Source organism: Solanum verrucosum, unplaced genomic scaffold (genome assembly GCF_900185275.1).
Source record: "Solanum verrucosum unplaced genomic scaffold, falcon-dt-bn FXZP01000307.1, whole genome shotgun sequence".
In the NCBI taxonomy this organism is placed as follows: Eukaryota; Viridiplantae; Streptophyta; class Magnoliopsida; order Solanales; family Solanaceae; genus Solanum; species Solanum verrucosum.
In genome coordinates, this window is record NW_026020264.1 from 939,418 (window position 1) to 965,851 (window position 26,434).

Below are 26,434 nucleotides of genomic sequence, written 5' to 3' on the forward strand. Positions count from 1 at the left end.
ATCATGAATCTTTAAAAGGGTGATCTGTCATTTGGCAGTTAGCTTGTCCTCTTTTTATAGTGCTAGTTTCATTAATCATATTGTAAATTAATTAAAGTGATGATTAACAAATTGATCAAGTATTTGTAGCTCTCCATTTAATTATATCCAAATGACAATGTGATATCTTGTTATAATTATTATTTCACGTATCCAATCAATTAAAGTAGAACACTGCGGGCCATCAAATTCAAAATAAAACATACTTTAAAGGACTACGTTCGATTCTTCTTATCTTTTGTGTTCCCTTACCCTCATGGTAGCTAATTTCCCATTAAAGAGATTTAAAATACAAGAAAATAAATATAGTAAGAAGCAAAAGAGATTTCAATATTTATTTATGGGTGGAGCCGATGCTTCGGTTATAGATCTGGTTGAACGCAATAGTTTTGATCTAAACATTGTTTTTGTATTTAAAATGCATTGAATACGTACAAATAACTCATTCAGAACTTAGTAATTTTAAAAGATTGATATTACTAAATTCATAAGCCTTAAATTTTGGCTTTGTAATCTTGCATGCACTAAAAAACACAATTTTTCAGTGAAGGAGTTCAAATAAATCCCCCTCCTAGCTCAGCCCTAATAATGTCTTTTCACCTTTAGAGAATATAGAACCATCAAAACCTCAGATATTAACTCAAATTATTGTATATAAGGATCAAAATTTCTTGATATTTTTTAAACAATAGCAACAAAAAATATTTCATTTCCATTACAAAAGGACAAGACTTGGAAACAATTCAAATTTCTCCAATTCAAATATATGTCCTCATGCAACTTCAAAGGTATGGTCCTTATGAGTTGCCTTTACCATTCATACAAACCCTAGCTAACATCCATTATGAAATTGGCCATTAGTTGAGTGTATAGACAATTTTGCTTCACATAGTTGGATAGGAGCCTAACTGTGGGTCAAACCCAACCCCCCATAATAGCAACTGATTTGATGGACTAATAACTAATTTTGTATGAATGTGTTCTCACCCATGTGTATTTTAAAGTGAAATAGGGCTCATGGGACACCTCTTGTCACAACTATATAATTGTGGTTCACTTCTATAGTTCTACAACTTCTTACACTACAACAAACTATGGTAATAATACAATTATCACTATATTATATTTAACAACAATAATAAATATAAGTATTTATAATTAACATTTTATATAAATGTCATTACTGACTTTAGCGACTTTGAATGTAATGACATTAACTCAATTACCGTTGAATATCTTTACGGTAGTAAATATAATCATTAAAAATATTATTACCACGCTAAATATCTCTTTTGTTATTGTGTTAACTCATATATACTCACTATAGTTTTATTCTCCATAGGCTCAGGACAAATTGCATTCAATGTGTTTGTCCTCAGATTACACAACTTGTTAGCTAAATGCTAAAGATGATTTTTACTTTGTTGGACGTAAATTGCCAGACGAATAAAGTTTTGATATGTATTATTCCCTCCATTTTAATTTAAGTATCGTACCTTTTTAAAAAAAAAAATGTTTTGAAAAGTATGTTTGTTTAAAATTATTCCGACATTTTACATAATTTGCATAAGATCGCAAAACTCAAAAACCATTTTGATATACTAAACATATTTTTATTTTATCACCATACAATTTGATTTATTATTCCTTTTTTAAAAAAATCATGTTAGATCAAATTAAACTTGCATTTGAATATATGATATAAAATCATGATTCAAATTATGATTTTAAATCTCGCATGATTTGAGATTCCATATCACAATTTCAATTTTTCTTTATAAATGTATAATTTGATCCATAAGTTTATATCTCGTAAAAAATGACTCATCATTTTAAATTTTGTAAAAAAGACTCATACTCTAGCATGAAGAGTTTGTTTGTATCACGTGAAATGATTATATTAAAGAATAACTAATTACAACTATTGTTGACTAGTGGGGGATATTTATAAAATTATGTCTATTTGAAAGTTTGTAATCATAAACATTTATTTATACAAAAAAAACATGGAAATATGCGATTTATCATTGTGACACCTTATGGGCCCCTATATCTTATTTATGGACTATTATTTGTTCATTTGGTAGGATTGTGTAAGAATTGAAGAAATTTGACAGTTTTACAATTTTGACGTTTTCATGCTTAAGTAAAACATGTATATAACTAAATAATTTCAATTGTATATCCAAACAAACCATTAATTTCATATCACAATTATATATCACATGTCCAAACGGACCCAAGTACATTATTAAATGGAAAAAAGTAAAAATATAGCAATAATAACTTGTATATATCTATGTAACCGTTTGTACTGTTGACTATAGTTTGTTGCATTCATTGAGTTCAAAGTAAAATTTTACAATGATCACACCAATATCTTTTCATTATTAGTTAATTAGGTGAACCCAAGTTATTCTGAGAAAGATAAATAATAGCATAAATATATCTTCAGAATCAATTAATTCCAAGTACTAGAAGAAAAGGTGAATGAAATGTTATCTCGTGATTCAACATGGAACCTACCTTAAGCATATTCCCCTAGCCTTTGAAATATGTACACTATTAACCTTTTATAAATATGTACTCACTATTCAATGTATATCAACTATATAGTTAGTTAGTCATACACTGGTTAAATTATGTTAACAATAAAAACTAGAGGAGATGGGAGTTAAAAATTTGAATTTAGGCTTTAATTTCCTATTAATGTCATATTAAAGCCTATACAACATGTTTTGATTGTTCTTCATGATGAATTACATGTTGGAATTTCATGATAAATATCGAGCTAAATTTTGATCACAAAATGTAGAGATATAAAAATTTATGGCTTACCACTTAAAGAGAGAGACTTTTTATGTTGAAGACTTGCGGGCCATTACTATTTCTTTTAAGTTTTTCTTGATATTTTGGCCTTGTAAAAGCATGACATGATTTTTACTAGTCCTGCATGGAGGCTAATAAAACAAATTCATTATGTGAACTCCAACAAGATGAACTAACCCAGTTAATTTTTTTTATAATAATAATAATAATAATAATAATAATAATAATAATAAAATTTATACAAATTAAATTTAAAGCAGTAAATACGACTATATTAGCTCATTATATTTATTTAAATCAATGTCTCAATTTTAAATTATGATCCAAGTTAATTTGTGAATTTGAGTTTGACTAAATAATACCTCTCATCTTTTTAGCAATGCTATTTCTTCCGTCTCATATTAGTGGATCATCTTACTAAAAATAGTTATCTCATATTAGTTGTCCACGTTACTTAATGAAGAAAATATTAATTAAATTTTTTCTATATTACCCTTGCAGTTAATTTTATTTTTGAAAGTGTTCACATTTGTTTGTAAAATTTCCAAGAAATTTTTTAAGGCATAGTTAGTAAAATTATCTTCTTATTTGTGATTTTTTAATATGCATATAAAAAAAAAAAGGAGGGAGTTTTTTTTTTTTTCATTTTAAAAAATGAAATGTTAGGAGTTGTTACTTGTACATATCATTGGATTTTTTCAAATCTATAAATATGACTAATTATACTTTACTCATTTGTACACACAGAGTTTTTAGCTTATACATGCAAACTTCTCTATAATAGTCTTGTTCCATTAAATAATTTTGCTTTTACAATATTTTTAAATTACGTAAATCTTATTTGACTGCTATAAACAAAATCATCCAAAAAGTTTTTTTTTTTTTTAAATAAAAATTATTCAAAGTTAAAGATATTCAGAATTTCTTTTTAATATATATATTTTTTTACTATTTTGCTCACCTTTTTTTGATAATGTAGAAGAGGACTAAAATAAATTACATCAGAGGTCCACACTCTCACACATGAAACAGTACAACAAAAAGGACAAAGAATTGGCAGCTGTTTACTGAAACTAACTCCATTTCCCTTTTCCATACAATCTCCACCTCTCCATATTCCATTTTACACTCTCTTCATCTCTTCCTTTTCTTCAAATACATATTCCCCATTTTACCCCTCCAATCTTCACGAGCGTCGGCAGATTTTCTTGGAGTTTTCTGCTTTTATCAAAATTTCACTTTTATCTTCATGGTTGAAGAATTTAAGAAACCCCACTTTACCTGAGTACACCTAAAAGCTTGGGGGAATAGAGTTATTAATGGATAATGTAAAAATGAAGATGTTTTGCTTGTCTTTGCTGTTTATGGTGTTACTGTTCTGTGATACTGATGCTGCAGAAGTTAAACAGGGCATGTCTCTTTCTTCCCAAAAATTTGAGATTCAAAAACATTTGAATCGTTTGAACAAACCTGCAGTCAAGTCTATCAAGGTTAAATTCATATATTGTTTTTTTGCGGTTTATTTTGTTATAGTGTATTTTCCTGTATTGATGAATTTTTTTTGGGGGGAAAATAACAGAGCCCAGATGGTGATACAATCGATTGTGTTCATATATCTCACCAACCAGCTTTTGATCATCCTTTATTGAAGAATCACACCGTACAGGTTAGATTTTTCACAAACAAATAAAAATCAAATTTTGTAGTTATCTTGGTGGGAAAATTTTTGATTTTTTTTTTTTTTTGTGGGTTATAGATGATGCCAAATTATCATCCAGAAGGGCTATTTCGTGATGGGAAAATGTCTACTGCAGCAAAGAATAAGAATGATGGGTCAAAATCAATTAATCAACTATGGCATTTGAATGGGAAATGTCCAGAAGGAACAATTCCAATTAGAAGAACAAAAAAAGATGACATTTTAAGAGCAAGTAATATGAAAAGTTATGGTAAGAAGACAAATTTTTCTACCATTCCTAAACCAGAGTCTGGTAGACCTGGTGGTGTTGGTAACCAAAATGGTCATCAGGTAAAACCAAATTAAACCTCTTTCTATCTTCATAATTCAGATTTGTACTTATATTGAATTAATTGTTTTCCTTCTTTATTTTAGCATGCAATAGCTTATGTTGAAGGAGACAAGTATTATGGTGCAAAAGCAACCATAAATGTTTGGGAACCTAAAATTCAGCAACCCAATGAGTTTAGTTTGTCTCAGATTTGGCTTCTTGCTGGTTCTTTTGATTCAGATCTTAATAGTATTGAAGCTGGATGGCAGGTAGTTTTTCTTCTTTTTTTAGATGAACTATTCAATTCTGGTTTGAGCAATAAAAGACTGAAATTATTGTCATATTATGTGTCTTTCGATACCGCACCCTTGTCAAATTCTCCAAAAATACACTACTTTTGGAGAATTCGACCCTCACCCATTGACATTTTTAAAGAATTTGAGCAACATATTGTGACTTCCTTCTTTTGGTTTTCTTGTGCTTTTGGGGTTAAAAACAGGTTAGTCCAGATTTGTATGGAGATAACAATGCAAGACTTTTTACCTACTGGACTGTAAGTGAAATGTTTTTTTCCCCCTCTAAATACACCTAGCATACATACTTAACTTTATACTAAATCAAAGATTGTGTGCTGTTGTGTTGTGAACTGTGAAGTTAATATTTGATAATTGTAATCTTGTGGAAATTTTCTTGCACAGAGTGATGCTTATCAAGCCACAGGCTGCTACAACTTGCTATGCTCAGGCTTTATTCAAATCAATAATGAAATAGCAATGGGGGCCACCATTTCCCCTCTTTCTAGCTATCATGGTTCACAATATGATATAAGCATTCTTGTCTGGAAGGTAATTTAATATATGAGATTCATAAATTTTGCATTGACCCTTTTCAGTTTACTTAATTCCTGTCAACAATTAGACCTCATATTCTATTATTGAATGTGTCTATTATTTGAATGTGAATGCATAATTGATTAAATTATGTGAAAGACAGAGAGAATCTCTGACATTTGTTGATGAGTCCATTGCTTTTCTTTTTCTCTGTCTTTGAGTTAGTGTATTGATCTTCTGCCATTTAATTCATAAAAATCTGTTCTTTAACATTTTTTTTTACTGTTCTTGAAATTATTTTTAGTTTGGTTTGGCTTAATTGATAGGACCCAAAAGAGGGGAACTGGTGGATGCAATTTGGGAATGACTATGTACTGGGATATTGGCCAGGCTTTTTATTTTCTTACTTAACAGACAGTGCTTCAATGATTGAATGGGGTGGGGAGGTGGTGAATTCAGAATCTGATGGTGTTCACACCACAACTCAAATGGGGAGTGGCCATTTCCCTGACGAAGGATTCGGGAAATCGAGCTATTTCAGGAATATACAGGTATAAAGTGAAGGATGATCAGTTGAACATCTTTCGTCGAAAAATGATTTTCTATATATATATTTTTAGAAATCTTGAACACCCTTAGTGAAATTCTTGACTTCGCTATTGAACAGGTAGTTGATGAATCAAATAACTTGAGAGCTCCTCAAGATCTTGGGACTTACACTGAGGATAACAATTGTTATGATGTTCAGCTAGGGAAGAATAATGACTGGGGTAACTACTTTTACTATGGTGGACCTGGTAGAAATGCTAATTGTCCATGAACAAGATTCGAAATGTTTCTTTTTCTTTTAATGTAGTAAAGTAAAATTTGTAATCTTGACATGAATTCTTGTATGTTCATTGTTTTACTCTTCGTAAAACTTTTGTTTTAGAGGGGGCTATAGGTTAGTTGCATCAAAAATGTGTATGCATCTTTGATCTTTAATTGTATGAAAAGTTCTTTTGCTTTCTTTTTCGAAGGTGTCTGTCTCCACATGAAATGTTGTAGGAGATAGAATGGAGGTTGAAAATTTATATGTAAACTTGTTACTGTTTGTTTGCTCCTGACTTGGGAGCTATCAATGGAGGAGATTCATATGTTGTAATATTAGTTTTTTTTTAAAAAAGGTTTATATCTTTTAGAATGAGATTCATAGTATGATTGCATATATATTAAAAGATGCTTCAATCATGATTAACATGTATTGTCACTATTTATTCCTTTTTTGTTTCTGAAAATGCTCTTTTAACACTTCCTTTTTGTCATGTCTAAGTTTGTAAATTCTCTTGTTTATACCATTTGATTTCTTAATCACCGTGTAAAATAGAAGTGTCGATGGGATGGAGGGGTATTAATTAGGACTAGAATGAATGAGATTCCAGTGAACATTTTTATTGGCTTTTAGAGGAATTTTTTTTCTAGACCATTTCTAGTAAAATTCTGTTTGTTGGCACTTCTTCCTATGCACCTCTTTGTTGCGCCTCCTCTATCTCTTCTCCTTAATTTACGTGATACATTTTTATTTTGGAAAAATTCTTTTGGCCATAATTTGGTTGAAAGATAAAATAAAATAGTAAGACAAATTCTGGTCAAAAGGATTTTTCCTTTGGCCATAATGATATTTTTTCTATGTTATTTTACTTTTTAAATATTTTTACCTTTTTAACTTTAATACCTTTTAACTAAAAAATGGAAAAAAGATTAGTTTATTTTAAAATAAAAAAAATATTATTGATAGTTACCCAGGTTACAAAATAATTATTTCACATTATTTATCAATTTACAATATCAAAATAGATTTTAATTATATTTGGAAGTGTAAATAAGTTTGTAAAAGTTTCAAATAAGTTCTTTAAAGATAAATTAGTAAAATTATCTTTCTTGTTTATGAATTTTTACGAAGGTAAAGGAAAAAGTGAACGAAAGAGAGAATTTTGATCACTCTTAGGGTGACCCTCCTATTTTCTTCTATTACTCTTTAGTGGCAATGCAATAATTTTGAAAATAAAATGTTCAAGCAGCTAAATATACAAAGGTTATTAGATATTTTAAAAGGAATACATAATTGTCCTTGCCAAATATTGCATGTTTTTATTTTTTAATTTGAGAGGTTAATATATTATGATATTTTGATTTCTACTTTTGAGAATGATTGTCTAGGAATCATATATACGTAAGTTAGTAAAACAAATTTTGAAAAATCATGAGTAAGTAAACAAAAAAAATAAAAAAATAATAATATATATATATATATATATATATAAAGATACAAATATTTAATGTGATTTGATTAATCAACCTACGTCTATCAATGAAAATGAGCAACACTTCATCTTTTGATTGAAATCCTCCACATAATTATTAAGAATTATCATATCCTGTCACAAAAGAAGAAGATGATATAATCAATCATCTAATTTGGTGGACTAGTAAATAACATTATGTTTTAGTCAATTTATAAGCAAAATACTTGAAAATTAAATATAGCTAACTAGCTTTTAATAAAGGCGAAATGGTCTAACAGACCCTTATACTTGTACGCATTTGTATTATGGACCCTTCTATTTAATCTTTTATCAACTGAACCCTTACACTCCATCAAAAGAAGATTTTTAAATCCTTTTATCAGGTGTGTAGTTCACTCGCCTTTAAATAAATGATATATCAAATCCACGTCATCTAAATTAATGACATGTCATAATTATCATTATTAACTATTTTTTAAAACTATTAACCAAAATTATATAATAAAATATGAAATAATAATTTTTAATTTATTCTTTATTGTTTGAAACTCCATACTTTATCTTCCCATTCCTACCTTGAAACCCTCAAAATCTAAACCCTTCGCCGCCGTCTTCATCTCAGTCATCGTCGCAACTCTTGCCGGCGACCACATGTACTCTCTTCCTCACCCGTATCATCTCCGTCGTACCATGGCCACTAGATCTGACTGGAAAACCTCTTCGCTGTCGTGACTAGATCCCACCCTCACCGCTTCATTCTTCTTCCACCGACCTGCGTCGTCTCTCTCACTCCATTGCGAATTAGTGGTCTCAGTCGAGCACGACCACTGCTGCTCACTCACAAAAGCGGGAAGAACAAAGAAAAATGGACCGGACAGACATGGAGATGGCTAAAAATGGAGGTGGGCCGATTGGCCAAGGAAGAAAGCATTTTTTAGTTACTGTAATTTTTTTAAAAAGTTACATTATTTTATTGTTTTATTTTTTTATTTTTTAAATATTTTTTAACTTAAATAGGATAGTCACTCGCCTTAACAAGAGTGAATTCACGCACTTTTGCCAACTCAACTATTTTGATGCCACATAAGATTAGTCAATGGTCAGAGGGTTTGATAAATTGTGATTTATTAAGTTTAAGGGTTCAATTGATAAAGAATTAAGTAAAAGGATTCACAATACAAACTCATACAAGTACAGAGATCTATTAGACCATTTCGCCTTTAATAAAAGTACCCTTTCTATCTGATAATGGTAACAATACAATCCATATTACAAGAAACATCCACTTCAAATCGTGTGTTGGCTTTCACAATATTCTAATCTAAACAATGACAAAAATATTCCTTTCACTTTAAATTAATTGATGTTTCATAAAATCAAGAAGATATATATTTTAATTATCAAAATTTATCCTTGACATAATCCTATTGATTCTAAAATGGAAATCATAAATTAAGGATATTTCAGCCAAATCTCTTCTTAATTTTTAAGAGTAAGTTAAGGTAATTTTTCTCTCTATCTAAGCCTAACATAATCATTAATTGTCTATTGATAGCAATTAGCAAGTAGTTAGGCGGTGAGAGGGTGCAAGCTGGCTAAGCTAGTTACTACAATTAATAAAAAGAAGATAGAAATTAAAATCCCATTTGCAGCATTTAATTTGTTACTCCCTCCGTCCACTTTTATTTGTCATAGTTTCCTTTTTAGAGTCAAACGATACATTTTTTGACTAACATTTTATGATGTATTTTTTCATCATATTGATATGCAAAAAAATACAATTTATAGTACTCTTTCTATAGTTTTTGAATATCTAAATTTTTTGTTTAAAATATCAAATTAATATAATCTAATTTAATTTTAAAAATTAATCAAATTGACTTTCGAAAAACGCAACATGACAAATAAAAGTGGACAAAGGGAGTACTACACTACTACTCCCTCGATCCTCTATTGGCAGTTTAGTTGATCACTTTTCATTTTACACGGTATTAAAAGAATCATAAATAAGAAGATAACTTTACTTATAATAATGATGGGATGAAATATTAGAAAAATTAAGGTGCATCAAATTAATTTAACTTACTTGGAGCAATTGACTTAAGGGGTTATAGGGAAAGGCTACTGCTACAACTAGAGATAATGCGGATGGTCTGACGGTGAATTAATTTATTTTGAAGTTCAGGATATATTTTCTGATAGCTAGCTTTGTACCGATGATAAGGTAATATATTAGTGGTTGTAAAATTAGCCTATCATATCATATATATTATTAAAAGTGGGAAACTCCTAACTTCAAAGTTGGGTTATCATTTTGCCCTTTCACTTATCCTAATTTCAAAGTTGGATTACCATTTTGCCCTTCCACTTAATTAAAATGATTAAATATCTAATTAAATAATAATATTCTAATTACATAATAACATAATTTGAATTCCAAAAGTTGTACTTTAATTCTTTAGTTATGACATTACAAATGTCTTTTGTTTTCTACTTCTTTTTAGCTTTCATATGTTAAAAAACTTTTCATATCCTTTTACCTTCTATAAAATCAATAGCTTTAGCCTTTGGTTCATTGTCAATTTATTATAATGTTTTGTTCTTTAAAATGCTCAAAATTTGGTGTATGCACAACACTCTCTAGATAAAAGTATATTCTTTTTATATTAGTTTCTCCAACTAACTTTCCTTTAAGTTGTGTAGACCTCTGTTTTTTTGCTTTTAATAATTTTTGTTCTCTTTTGCTCTTTGTTGTTCATGCTTGCATCTTCGATCTTTAGATTTTGTTTTATATTAATTACGTGACTTATTTTGCTTAGTCTTCTTTTGAAATTCTTGCATCTGCTCAATTTTTTTCTCTTTTTTAAAAAATAAATAAATTTATACTAATTAACATAAATACACATGCAACACACGTGTTCAAGAACTATCATATATTATTAAAATGAGAACTATCTAAGTCAAAAGTTGAATTATAAAAAACCTCTTTGCCTATTAATTTATTTTCTTAAAATCATTTAAAAAAATTATTTTTCCATTTAAAATCAACTTCATAACTACACCTCTTCATTTTCCTAACTTATTATCTTATGATCATAAATAAAGAATAAACAATAAACAATAATAATATTAATTTATTAAAAGTAGAAAGCTCAAAAATTTAAAGTTGGATTACCATTTACTTCTATACTAAATAAAAAAGTTATAAAATATTTTATTAATTAAATATTAAATAATAATCATAAATTAATTTGTCATTTTTCCTTCACATAAAAAAAGAGAAATAAAACTTCTATTAAATTAGTAAATATAGAAAGTATACATATAAGTGGAACCAAAATATTTTTAAAATTGAATTATCAAAATGTCCATAAAATATTGAATGACATCAATATCCTTCAATCAAATATTATTCCTACAATAATATTGTACAAGAATATAAATATACACTTAATTCAATGCATTAGGCTATTGAACATATATACACGAAAATACCCATTAATATTTTGCCATTTATTTAACTCTTATTTATGTTTTTTCTTTCTTTCTAAAAAGTAAGTCTTATCTTCTAATAAATATAAATAAATAATAAAAGACATGGAGTTATGTGTATTCAATTTTTGTAAATGCTTTACGTTTCGATTCCTAATGCAAAAAGTAAAACATCTCTTTGTAGTAATAAACATATGGAGAATTGAAAAAGTTACTTGGTATATTCAATGTGGAGTAAATTCTTTTGATCAATTCAATACAATATATTCATTTACTAAATGCTATATATTGTGTATATATAGTGAAAAATCACAAGACAACTGTTACGACCCTATTTCGAAAACTAAGGTTTCGAAACCATTTCGCAACTTTGACAATTTATTAATTTTTTCGAAAAATAATAATTTTACTTCGCCTCTTAATTTTAGGAAAATTAAGAAACCGTTTAGAAAGAGATTTTTGAAAGAAAACATTTTAAATAAAATCAGAGTCGGATAAGGGTTCAATTAATTCTCTAAGGAAGGGTTTAGGCATCTTAGAGAATCTGGTAACACACGGTTGACCGACAGATTTAAAAGTTGGCTAATTTTTAAAGATTAACTTATATAATTTTTTTTTTGAAAACAACAGAAGTCTTTTGATACTTATACACTATCTTATTCCAAGTAATGAAATAAGTCAAATGATAAAGTGTCAAAATAATAATTTTAACTCAACATTTTATCCGAGTCAAATTTTTGAGTAGAAAAATTAACACAATAACTTAAACATAGATTTGAAAGCTAAATACTAACTATGAAAGAATATGAATAATTCTCAAGTTAGTTTTGAAGCTTAGGTTGCCTGACTTAAAAGAGTTTGAAAATTGAATACTTAAAGCAAAAAAGAGTATCAAAATAGAAAACTTCCCCAAGGATTCATCTAAATTAACAAAAATAAATGTTAGAAGTTAAAAGCAATTATCGCAAAATCACAATATAAGAAAAACAAAAGAGCCAATAGAACTTGGACAATTTTAAGTCCACTTACTGCTTCTTATTTGCTGCTGCTGGTGCTATTTCTGAACTTTTTTTTTAAGTCTGAAAAATGCTATTTCCAGCCCTTTGAAACTGCTGCAAAAATCAGGTGTTCATATTTCGGCCAATTTGAACCCAAAACACTCTCATTTCAGCTCTTTTGAGCCCTTGTTGCTTCCTTTGATTTTGGGTTTTAACCCAATTTTTGCTTCTCGTTTTTCGGCCTTTCAAGGCTGCTGTAGCGCCAAGCTCTTGGATTTTATCCCAGTAATATTAACCTCCTTTCAATCGGCTTAAAGGAGGTTGACTCGAGGAGAGGAGGAGTCCAATTGGACTCGAATAGGAGAGTTCATGGAAAGAAAAATGTGAGAAATAAGGATTAGATGTCTGATGAAATAAATCAATTAGTTGGACTCATTAAATTGCTAAACAACCAACTTAAACAAGATACAAATTATAACTCTGAAAGTTATAAAATAGGAGTACTGCTAACATTGATCATAAAGGTATATTAGACAATTTATGTTTGAGACTAAATATATAAAAGAAGCAACAATAAAGATAAAAAAGGAGAAGAGGTAAAAAGACACAAATTTGGACAAATCCAATTATGGACAAACACATATCCTTACATAATCTAAAGATAAATGCCAATGAATATGTCATTATCTCAAAATCTCATTCAATAACAGAAACCATGTTAATACTAAAATAATAATGATCAGAAACAAGGCAGCATAACACAAAAATCACATAAGACTAATTGACATGTATTAACATAATTATGCTAAAGGTAGTGGAAATAACAGACCACAACAAAGACTTCAAGAACTTCAGGCTAACATGCTGAGTTTCTTTAAACTCACACGAATATTATCAAAATAAGCGAAGAACAAGCTCTACCACTTCAGAAAATGAGTAAACCAATAAAGGATCACGATAAGTAAAGCAACACATGACAACATGAGCTCTCAAATAAAATAACATTTTATATAACATCAAATTCGAACTAATAATCTGCAAATAGATTGAAATCAAAACCGAACCGATGTACGCAATTTGGGAACTATAGCTCAAATGAGTGTCATGAGGATCTAAGGATTTAGGAGTGTCATGAGGATCTATGAAATCAACTTCGATGAGTTGCATCATTTTTGCATGTTCATCAGTTGTCCTAAGTGCTTCTCTTTTTTTAATTTTTTTTTTCAATCTTCAACTTTATCTCTTCATTTTGATCGATTTTTGACGTATTTTGAGCTCCATTTTCAATTCATCAAGCGTCCTCGATGAAATTACGTATGATTAATATCATCATTTTTTCACAAATTGGCTCTTCATAAATTGGCATAGATGAATATATATACTCTGTGATATTACCTGAAAAGTTAAGTAAATATAATATTAATAGAGAGAAGCTTTAAATATATATTTTACGACAAAATGATAATATTTCTTAATTTTTCATATTGGACAATTATTTTTAATATATTAGAAAATAAAGATGCACGAAGGGAGTACGAAACACGATAAATCAGATACTGTCAAATTGGAGGAAAATAAACATATTAGAAAGTTCAAGCCACATTCTTTATCTTGTTATAGTATTCATTAATGTCTTCTTTCAAAAGTTCAAGCTGCAAAATAAGAGATTTAAACAGAGCGACTTTTTTTGCCTCGAGTTCGAGTACTCTCTTATTAAGTTGTTCCTTTTCTTTCCTTTGATCTTCGATGAGTTGCATCATTTTCGTTTGTTCATCAGTTGTCCTAAGTGCTTCTCTTTCTTTGATCATTTCTTTTTTTTCCATCTTCAACTTTATCTCTTCACTTTTAATCGATTTTCACGTATTTTAAGCTCCACTTTCAATTCATCAAGCGTCTTTTGCTCGATGAAATTACATATGCTTAATATCATCATTTTTTTCACAGATTGCCTCTTCACAAATTGTCATAGATGAATATATATACTATGTGATATTACCTAAAAATTTAAGTAAATATAATATTAATAGAGAGAAGCTTTAAATATATAGTTTACACGACAAAATGATAATATTTCTTAGTTTTTCATAGTGGACAATTATTTTTAATATATTAGAAAAGAAAGATGCACGAAGGGAGTACGAAACACGATAAATCAGATATTGTTAAATTTGACAATTATTTTTAATATATTAGAAAATAAAGATGCACGAAGGGAGCACGAAACACGATAAATCAGATATAATTCATATACATCATAAAATTAAGCGTTCAAAGATAAGTTGATTTAAAATTAAAAAAAATAGTTTTTATGGTTTTCAACCGCTTGTTACAACAATAATCCTACTGTCGATAGAATCAAAGAATAAAACTGATCATTAGTAACTCCTTATTCTAACGTCTTGTCTAGTGAGTAAAATTTAGTTGTCATAGTAATACATTATAATTGTTTCTTCTTCTTTTTCCTACTCAATTATTCCTAGGTTTCGACCACAACCTCGACTTTGACAGTAGACCCGACCCCTGACCCTGATCTCACAATTAGTTTTTAAATAAAAAATAAATGCATAATCAGACTGTTATGTCGTAATTTTACTATCTTTTGAAAAATCACTTTTTGAAATGTTCTAAGTATAAAACGTTTAGGAAAAATACTTAGAAAAGAGTCGACTGATTAAGTCTTTATAAATTTAGAGAAAAAAGGGTACAAGGTTCTCATTTACACTTCAAGAAGGTTTTTAAATCATTTGAAGTGTCCGCTAACATGCGGTTATCCTATGACTTGACTAAATATATTTGACTAACTTTTGGAGAAAATGACTAAGTAAAGAAAAACATTTTTTAGTTTGATTGAGAAAAATTCTTTAACTTAAAACAATTTTAAAATGAATAAAATGTGACTATGTGAAAAAAGCGTTAAAGAACATATCATTTTTAATAACAAAAAATTTAACCTAATTAAAGATATAAAAATTGACGAACATACTTGATTAATAAAATAAATGAACACAAGACTTTGTTAAAAATGAAATTTACTGAAGTAAACCAACACAAAGAAAATAGTTCATATTTTGGGGAATTTGATTAAGTTAATTAACAATTCCAAAGTTAGAGTTAATAAACAAAAGTCACAATTAAATAATTTAAGAATAAAGGAGAAATATTAAATTTGGGTCTTTTTGCCCAAATTCCAAATATGATGGGATTTTGACCCACAACATGTCCTATGTCTAAAGATGGGTTGAAAAACACAAAATGGCCCTCAACCTTTTCCCTTTTCCTCTCTTGTTGTGCGAGTGTATACTGACTTATTCGAGTGTATACTCACATATCCAATCCCTATAATTCGGCTTCCTCAAACCCGAATCCGCCTCTTTTCCATTTGAACGAGAATAGGGTTGACTCGAAACAATCCGATAATATGCAAGGGATGATTCCGAAGTGAACTCGAATTGGTGTCACATGAAAAAAAAAGGATTAGAAACGAGGCAAAATGGAGATCATTCGACGCATCGCCCAATGGACTCCAAGACCGTCGAAAGTTACAGCAAGCCATCAAGGGAGAAGCCAAGGTGAAGTGCATATCGCCGACCAATTGGCGACCCACCAAGAGGACTGGGCAAGCCCGACTTAGCTCGCCCATTTCGGGTCACTTTTGTGCCCATATATGTAATAATGCCTAAAACTATAAATAGGTATCTTAGGGTTCATTTTATGGAGACTGTTTTTGAATATTGTGGTTGTAAACCTGAAACTCCTTGTGTGAGTGTTTGAAAACTTGGTATAAGCTTTTGTTGATTGTTGCTTTGAAACGGGGGTTGATTGAAATATGATTCCCTTGAGGTCTTCGTAAGAGTTAGGTATTTCTAGTTGGATTAACGAATTGAGGTCCTTGCGTTTAATATACCCTTAGGTTGCTCTTTGTTTCCTCTTTTTGTGTCTATTTGTCTATCAATTATTGCTTGTATTTTAATTTCTGTGTTTTATTGTGATTCTTCTTGTGAGAATTATATCATTTGGTATTAGAGCCAAGCCTAGCTTCATTCCTACGAATCTAGTCTTGGGGTTATGTTACAAAAAAATTTGTTCAAATTCATTTTTGAGAAAATTGTTGAAATGAGTTTGATGATTTGTGTCTTATTTGAAGTTTCCAAGGTTGGATTAGTGTTCCCTAACCTTATTTGAGTCTAGGGTTGAGATTTGTAAAGGTTTGGTGCACTATTGAAGAATCCGTCATTGTTGGTTGAAGAAGCTTTGAAGAAGACAAAATGAGTTTTGAAATCTGGAAGTTTTGGCAAGGAATTGAAGGCTAAAAAGTATTGGGGTTTGTTCCCTATATCTAAGAGAGCTTGTATCTCGAATTTCGTGAAATTTCGAGCTAAAAATCTAGAGGGTTTATTTTTTTGGTCTTCATAGTGTTCTTGGAGTTCTTCAAGAACATTCAAATTTTCAAGAAGGGAATATTTGAAAAATGAAGAGTTTGATTCCAAAAAGGAAGAAAGAGAAAGTGTAAAAGTGTTTTTACAAAAAAGAATTTACCTAAAAGGGTAAATACTAAAGGACAAAGGCAGGTGGGACCATAAATTCAAAATTTGGAGGTCTCCAAGAGAAGACGTTGGACATAGGGCGAGCCCCGGCTTTGCTCGTCTAGTCTATTCGGCACCTCGCCTTTTGGGCTGCTAGGTCGCCTAGTTGGCTCTTATTTTGGTGGAGCTACTGTAAAATTCGGCAAGCTCTACCTTGATCATCGAGTCCAAGCGGCGCTCCGCCGAATTACCACCCAGATCGCCGACCTGCTTCATTTTCCTGAAAAGTTTAGCAAACCCATCTTTAAGTTGGCGAGCTGAACTTCAACTTAGGCGAAGAAAACAGGCCGTTTGGTGATCAAAAACTCATTTTATGACCCTAATCTCAGGTTCCAATTCCTAGTTTCTTTTCTTTGATTCTAGTTCTTTGTCAAGAATCCTAAACTGATTTTCAATTCATAATTACTCTACTTGTTGACTATTGGTTCTTGAATTCACTTCTTTGTTAGTGTCTTTTCTTTTCGTGCTTTTTATTCGTTTTACTTCGTAGTTAACTTTGTCTGTTTTTCTCGACACAAAAATCCATTATGACCAAAATTAGAATTGACTCTTTTGTGATCAACCGAGTATAAGCAATCTTCAACATTAGGCGCGCCAATTTGAGATTCAATCAAAGGTGTGTAAACACGAGCGATTGTGAGTTCATTTTACTAACGCTAACATTGTTTGTTATTTTTGTGAGTCGTCATTTTGTATGTACAAAGAAGTTATAAGGAAACATGTATTCAAAAGAATATCTTGATTTTCCTATCTTTGAAGGAAGGTGTGATCCCAAGGCATATCTTGATTGGGAGTGGCAATGTGAGCAGGCTTTCCAAAACCATGATTTGAGAGGCCAATAGCGACTCTTGTATCCCCTTTTTCACCTTAAAGGTCTTGCATTGGGATGGTGGACACAAACGGGAAATCTTAGAGAAAGCTTGACTTGGGAAGAATTAAAAGGGTTGATGAGGTTCAGGTATGTGCCAAAGGGGTACACAAAGCTTTTCAATGTCGATCCGAGAAGACCAGTTCTTAGGACAAAGGTTGACATTTGTGGGGCTTGGGGCTTGACTTTGCCCTCGATGATGGTTATACATCACTCCAGAGGTGGAGTCTACTTGGGACTTTCTCGACTACCCAGGCCTTATCCATACACCATGGATGGATGTAACGTTACCAAAGGGGTAAAGGTTTCTTTCACACGCGGTGAATACTATGAGAAGGTTTGGTGTGATATAATGCCAATGGTTTCTTGTCACTTAAGTTTGGGGACCAATTGGTTTAACGAACATAGGGTCCCAAACGAGCTGAAGGGGTACAATTGTGGTGTGGATCAATGGGGAACACATTTATTTCCTCTTCCTAAGGTGAAAAATGAGAGACAAAAGATTGAGAGAAGTAAGAGAGAGCAAGGTGGCAACCTTAGAGTGGAAAAATGAGAGGTTGAGAGGAGCAAAGTGAGAGGGTTGCCATAATCTCACTCTAATCTTATTATTCATTCTTCACTTGATAAGGATTCTTATGTAGGTACACACGTGATGAATGGAGGAACACGAGTTCCCAACAAAGTGCCTATAATTGAAGGTGTGATGGGTGCACTTCTGGGATGTGCCAACATCCAAGGTAAAAAAGATCTTTCTTGCGGGGGTCAAGGTACAATAGCTAAACTTAACACTTTTGCCATTACAAATTAACAAAGTGTAAATGATAGCTTGTCTTTAAGTGAGCCTACTGTTTCTTTACCATGTGTTGATAATGTACATGTTGAGAGTGTGGATACACTAGTTGATCCTATTGATGACCGAATTGATTCTTCTAGTAAGATCGAATTGTGTTCACCTAGTGTTGACACCCGTGCTTTGAGTGATAGTTCATTATCATGTGATAATTGTGTTGATCAACTTGCATTTGAGTGTATTTCACTAATTGAGAGATTTTGTGATGTGATTAAGGAACCTCAATTTGGTGATCCTAATGATAATGTTGATCATTTGAATAGAAGTGACTCTTTGAGCATATCTTTTGTGGAAGATTCGATTGCTTGCTTTGCTTATAGAGATCATGTGCTTAAAAATGCTTCGAAAAATGATATTTGTCTTTTTTAGGGTGAACTTGCATGTTTTAATTCTTCCCTAGTGGTTAATCATTCCCTCTTTAAGTACAATATCTTATTTGAAGATGATGAAATCACTCTTAGTGATGTACCTTGTGGTGTGAATCATGAGAGTAATGTAGTTCTTAATAGCTATACTTTTTATAGTAACCCACTATGGCGTGGAGCTTTTCCTCCCAAAGATGGAAATCTCTTCTTGGAAGATGAGAGTACTCTTGTGGGGAAGGATTGTGATGAGGAGAAAAGTGGTGTTTGTTTTCCCATTACCTCTTCTTCTTGGTGTATTTAACTTCTTAAGGGTATGTCCAGTGCTTGTGAGCCTATTCTTAGTCACACCCATGAAAACACCCTAGAGGAAGTTGATTTGTGAAACATCTTTCTCTATTACTTGTTTACATATGATGATGTTCATGCTGTTAAGTGGAGTATGTTGTTGGGATGGAAGAGTGTCAACATGATAAATAGATGGGCACTTGATCCAGTTCTGTGGGCCGTCTATCATGTTGATCCCGGTGGATTCTTGAAGGTATTTGAACTTGTGGAAGTATCATCTTTTAGGTGGTATTTCCATATTGTGGGAAAAAATAACCTTAGCTAAGTATATATTACTTTAATGGGTTACAAACCATTGGTTGATATTTGTGATGCTTAGTTATTTGTTAAATTTATGCATCTTTGGCATGGTGATAAATTTGTTATTGCTAATGCTAATTGTCGTGCCATGATGATCTTGTTCTTATTTTCTTTCCATATGATTTTGCAAGGTATGGATTCGAGAGGACGAATTATTTTCAACAAGGGGAGAATGATGCAATCCAGATTGCCTCAAGGCTATCCATTCACGAACTTCAACGTATTGATGGATCGTTCACAAGGATGGAGGCTCTTAGGCTTATATGGATGTCAATGAGGGGGTTCCATGCCTTGCATGGCAACCTACGCACTTTGAAGGAGCTCCCAGTTCAGCAACACCATACTTAGATGATAGCTTGGAGCGAGGGAGGAAAAATAGTTGACAAAACTATCACTTTAGGCAAACATGTCAATTCGACGCATCGCCCAATGGCTTGGGCGATGATCACAAGATCGCCTAATGGCCCAAAGAGATATAGAGTCAAGTTGCTCATTGGCGAGCATGGAGAGCATTCGACGCATTTCCCAAGGAACCTCAAGACCGCCAAAACTTACAGCAAGCCATCAAGGGAGAAACCAATGTAAAGTGCACATCGCCAACCAGTTGGTGACTCGCCAAGATGATTGGGTGAGCCCAACTTAGCTCGCCCATTGGTCCATTTCGGGTCACTTTTGGTCCCATCTATGTAATAATGCCTAAAAGTATAAATAGGCGTCTTATGGTTCATTTTAGGAAGACTATTCTTGAAAATTGTGGTTGTAAACCTGAAACTCCTTGTGTGAGTGTTTGAAAGCTTGGTATAAGCTTTTGTTAGTTGTTGCTTCGAAACAGGGTTGCTTGGGATATCGATTTCCTTGAGGTCTTCGTAAGATTTAGGTGCTTCTTGTTGGATTAACGAATTGAAGTCTTTGGGTTTAATATACCCTTAAGTTGTTTTTTGTTTCCTCCTTTTGTGTCTATTTACCTATCCTTTATTTCTTGTATTTTGATTTCTGCATTTTATTGTGATTATTTTTGTGAGAATTACATCAATCGAGGTTAGAGTCACCTTGTTTTAGGAGATCAAGGCCAAATAATTTAAGGATGAAAATTTGAATGAGCTTACGAAGAAGACGGTGATTGGAAAGGCACAAGAGACCACTCTTGATGCAGGTAGTGTGCTCAGTTTTAAATGAAGAATTTGTCTTCCTAGAGTGGGCGACTTGATTCATAATTTATTGACAGAATCCCATGGTTTGAGGTATTCCATTCATCCAGGTGTGACTAAGATGTACCGAAATTTGAAACGACTTCATTGGTGGCCAGGCATGAAGAAAGATATAGCGGAATTTGTGGCTAAGTGTCAAAATTGCCAACAAGTGAAATATGAACATCAAAGGCCTGCAGGTTTGCTTCAAAGAATGTCAATTCTGGAATGGAAGTGGGAAATGATAGCTATGGACTTCGTAGTTTGGTCTTCCTAAAACATTGGGAAAGTATGAATCGATTTGGGTAGTGGTGGACAGATTGACTAAGTTTGCCCATTTCATTCCAGTCAAAGTGGACTATAATGTGTATCAATTGGTTAAAGTGTATGTAAAAGAGATAGTAAGGCTACACGGGGTGCCCCTTTCATCATCTCAGACCGTGGTACGCAGTTCACATCTAAATTTTGGGAAAAATAACATGAAGAGTTGGGTACGCAACTCACTTTTAGAACAACGTTCCATCCACAGACGGACGGGCAATCGGAAAGGACCATTCAAATGTTAGAGGACATGTTGAAGGCATGTGTGATTTACTTTGGAGGATATTGGGATAAGTTTCTACCTTTGTGTGAGTTCTCTTATAATAATAATTATCATTCTAGCATTGATATGGCGCCATTTGAGACACTTTATGAGAGAGGATGTATATCACTCATAGGATGGTTTGAGGCTGGAGATGTGAGACCTTTGGGGGTGGACTTAGTGAGGGATGTTCAAGATAAGATAAGGAATATCCAAGCTAAGCTTCTAGCCGCCCAAAGTAGACAAAATAAGTATGCAGATCATAAGGTAATGGACATGTAATTCCAAGCTGGTGAGAACATTCTTCTTAAGGTATCACCCATGAAAGGGGTGATGAGATTCGGCAAGAAAGGCAAGCTTAGTCCTCGATACATTGGACCATTTGAAATTCTTGATCGTGTAGGATCTGTTTCTTATAGATTGGCTCTACCTCCTAACTTGTTAGGAGTTCATCCGGTATTTCATGTGTCCATGTTAAAAAGATATCATGGTGATGGAGATTACATCATAAAATGGGACTCAGTTGTGTTAGACAAGGACCTACAGTATGAGGAAAAACCGATTGCAATTCTTGATCGTGATGTCCGAAAGATGAGGACCAAGGAGATTAAGTCTGTGAAAGTTCAATGGAAGCATCGTCCGGTCGAGGAGGCCACTTGGGAAACCGATAAGGACATGTGAGACAAGTATCCCAAGTTTTGTTCGACGATTCAGGTACTACTCTACTTTTACTTTAGCCCATATTTCATAATTAGTCACTCGGGGACGAGTGAGGGGTAAATTGAAATCTATTGTAACGATCGAGTTTCGTCGTTATAGAAAAACCAATGGAGAAAAAGATTTGGGCCGGAAAACTTTTTGGTAGTAACCTGAAATTTGCCAACCTAGTCCAGATTTGGACGAAATCAGAGTGAATGAGTTCTAAGGAAATTTGGTAACAAAAGGGATGTCTAATTACAAATTTGACCATATGAGTAGATAGCTAAGACGTTGAGGAACCCGTACGACTTTCCACAATTGAATTCGGGCGAGTAAAACTCTCGAAATTGATCCTGGCATGAACGGTATTTTTTGAGTGTCATAGGTTGAATGTGAGTTCTGAAATGGGGGTTTGGAGCCTTTTAATTTTGCTCATTGTTTTCGTGCAAGCCGCTGAGGCAAGATTTTTGCCGCCAAGGCAGGGCCGTTGTAGAGGGGTGAGGACCGCTGTGGCGGGACATACGCGACTTAAAGTTGGAAATAAATCCCAAAAACGTTTTATTTTGCAATTTTCAAACTTGGGATCTAAGGAACGAACCCAGGAGTCTTCTTGACAGTTTTCCACCATTTTTTAGGCTAGGGTAAGATTTTCACTCCCCGAATCCATTTTTAGATTCGTAGGACCTATTTTCTTGGGTTATTATCGATGGGGGAGGGTTTTGATATGGGAATTATGGTGAAAAAATCCCCAATTTGGGTATGGGGGATCAAGGGTTGATAGTGTTGACTTCAATCAGGGCAATTAGACATCATTTATTGATTCCCATGTTATTGTGATTGTTTGTAGACCAAGAACAAGCGGAAAGAATCGGAAATAGAAGAATCAAGTTTCTTAGGAGATTCAAGCTCTCAAAGTCGAAAAGTGCAGAATAAAGACGTTTTGAGGGTTTATTTACGACTTAAGTCGCATCGAACAGTCCACAGCGGCACCAAGTCCGCTACAGCGACCCCGTCCTGGCAACTAAACCACCGTCAATACGTCTTGCATGAAACAATGAGCTATTTTAAAAATTCCAAGAACCCCATTTCACAACACACCCTCAACCAACGACACTTAGAAAATACCATTCACACTAAGATCAATTTCAGGAGTTCTACTCGCCCGAATTCAATTAACCATCTGCGAACAGAATAGTGAATGAGGTTAGATACCAATTTGTATCACCTAGATACCAATTGGACCCAAGTTATAGCACGAAAGGAGACAAGAGAAAATAGATAGATTTCCTAAAGTCCTATAGCCTCTACTAGACTCATTTTGGTACATCGAGATCAACGAATCTAGGCTCTGATACCAACTTTGTCACGACCCAGACCGTCGTGAGTGGCACCCACACTAACCCTCCGGTGGGAGAACCATAACTACTAACTAACTAAGCAATTTAAACTACGGAAGCAGGTTAAATAAACTAAAAGAAAATGAAGTTCCCATAAACTTCAACAAGAGTCTAACAATTAAACAATGCGGAAGAAAATACGCCTAGAATCTGAAAGTCAATGTACCAAAACTCTAACGAGATTCATAAGTCTAAACAAGAAGTGTTACAATCCCAAACTAAAGCACTAATAACTAACTAGAAAATCCAAGTCCGAATGAAATGGCCTGAGCAACAAGAGAACTCAAGGCAGCCCGGAAGAACTAGCTCACCTTTGAATTCGGAAACGATCACTGTTCGTCTAAGCGAGGTCTGTCAATAGCCACCGAAAGATGCCATGTACTCAACAAAAATAAGAGCAAATGCAGTATCAGTACACAACCATCGTGTACTGGTAGGATCACGTGGTTATCCCACTAAGTGTAACATAAGCAAGTAAATACAACATCATAAACATGCAAAATACCGAACATAAACAATACTGAATATCACATGCTCAACAATATACATTATAACACGTCATTGGTCCTCTCATGGAACCCAAACTCAAAATGTTAGTGTACCAGTTCGTGGTACCCGATCCAATGATTATGCCGGAGCGTGGCAACTGATCCAAACAGCACACCACAATCACATTCACAAGTATATTTTCAATAATCATACAATCAAGAAGTGATTCATGGCATATTGTTAATCGTTCATACTTATTTACAATTAGTGTGATCAACAATGCCACATTCGTATACTTTCATGCAATACAATGTAACAATACAAACATACATCACACAATATGGAATCACAACCATCACCAACCTCAAAACAAGCTTGAAACCCTAAGAAATTTGATCATTCCTTTTTCAGATTCGTTTCGCTTGTTCTTGGTCTACAAACAATCAATATAATACGGGAATCAATAAACAATCACTAATTACTCGGATTACTAACAATTCTACCAACCCTAGATCAACCCATGATCCCAATTAGAACTGTTCCAACCATAATTCTTAGATCAAAACCCTCCCCCATCGATAATAACCTAAGAAAATAGGTTCTACGGATCGAAAAATGGATTCGGAGAGCTAAAATATTACCGTTAGCCTCAAGAATGGTGGAAAATTGTCAAGAACTCGCATGGGATTGTCTCCTAGCTCTCAAAGTCGAAAAGTGCATAATAAAGACGTTTTGGGGTTTATTTACGACTTAAGTCGCGTCGAACCCGCCACAACGGTACCCAGCCCGCTACAGCGGCCCCGCCCGGCGACCAACACCACCGCCAAAGCGGCTTGCACGAAACAATGAACTATTTTAAAAATTCCAAGAACCCATTTCACAACACACCCTCAACCAACGACACTCAGAAAATACCATTCATGCCATAATCAATTTCGGGAGTTCTAATCGTCCAAATTCAATTCCGTAAAGTCGTACAGGTTCTTTAACGCGTTAGCTATCTACTTATGTAATCAAATTCATAATTAAATCACCCAATTGCTACCATATTTCCCTAGACTTCAAAGACTCTGATTTTGTCCAAATTTGGACTAGGTTGAGAAATTTCAAGTTACTACCAAAAAGTTTTTCGGCCCAAAATTTTTCCCCATTGGTTTTTCTATAACGACGAAACCTGTTCGTTACAGGAGAGGAGCCAAATCCATAGAAATACATGTATCTTCCTCAATAAATGGTAGAAAACTCTTAATTAGTGGTAAGGTACGTAAATATTTGAAAGCATAAGTATAATTAATATATATGGTATATATGTATATCTAATAAGATCATTTATATATAAAAAAAAAAAACATAGCTCAGGCCCATTTTTGGCACAAAATATTTATCTAGTAAAATTAAGGGAAAATTTTCAAAACAATAATATTTTAGCATATAATAGTACCCCTTGTCAAATCTTTCAATATTTATTTAAAATGTCAATTTTTTGGTTTGTAATAAGGTTGATTGTATTTATTTAATTTGAAAGAATAAAAATTTTTACTAACAGATGGAGAGAATATGGAGAAAATATTTCAAAAAAGGTAAAAAAATTTCCCTTAGTTTTTTATCCTTCTTTGAACTTTTTAAAATATGATTTTATCTGAAATGTATTAGGATGAATTTCTTTAAATGTGACTTTGTGTGTCATTATTTTAAAATGTAATTGAAATATAAATTGCGAGTGACATACTATCATGATGACTACATAATAATAAAGTAATAGAGATTTGTTGGCATTCAAATTGAGAATGGAATACAAAGTGATAATGAAATACAAACTAAGCACGGTAAATACTCATTTCAATTAAAAAGTTAGATCATACAATAAAAAACCTGATGGTATACCATTAGGACGAATATGATTTCAAATCAAAATACAAACTAACTGCTATACAAAGTGATATTGAAAATACAAAATGAGCCAAATAAAATACAAAATCTATTGTACTAATGCAATTAGTATGAATACATGTATAATGAATACGTAAATAAATTGTATTTGGTTATCTAGAATTGAAAATGAATACAAAATCAAATCTAAATACAAACTATCTGGTATAAAAGTGATATTGAAAATACAAAATGAGTTTTGCTGATGCAATTAGGATGAATACATATATAATGAATACATAAATAAACCGTATTTTGGTTATTTAGAATAGAGAATATATACGAAATCAAATATAAATACAAAACTTGATGGTGTACTATTAGGACGAATACGAAATTAAATCTAAATACAAACTA

The 26,434-nt window shown here is 32.3% G+C and overlaps 2 protein-coding genes across 3 annotated transcripts in view; both read left to right on the forward strand.

The window, feature by feature from the left end:
• Positions 1–26,434, forward strand: part of LOC125833719 (citrate synthase, mitochondrial) — a 346,970-nt gene that overhangs the window by 136,815 nt on the left and 183,721 nt on the right. The window lies entirely within an intron of this gene.
• On the forward strand, positions 3,892–6,721 carry LOC125833723 (uncharacterized). The gene is made up of 8 exons (XM_049512909.1): positions 3,892–4,358; positions 4,448–4,534; positions 4,625–4,897; positions 4,982–5,146; positions 5,377–5,430; positions 5,576–5,722; positions 6,034–6,258; positions 6,375–6,721. Exons 1-8 carry the CDS (start codon positions 4,188–4,190, stop codon positions 6,525–6,527), a joined length of 1,275 nt encoding a protein of 424 aa, XP_049368866.1. The 5' UTR covers positions 3,892–4,187; the 3' UTR covers positions 6,528–6,721.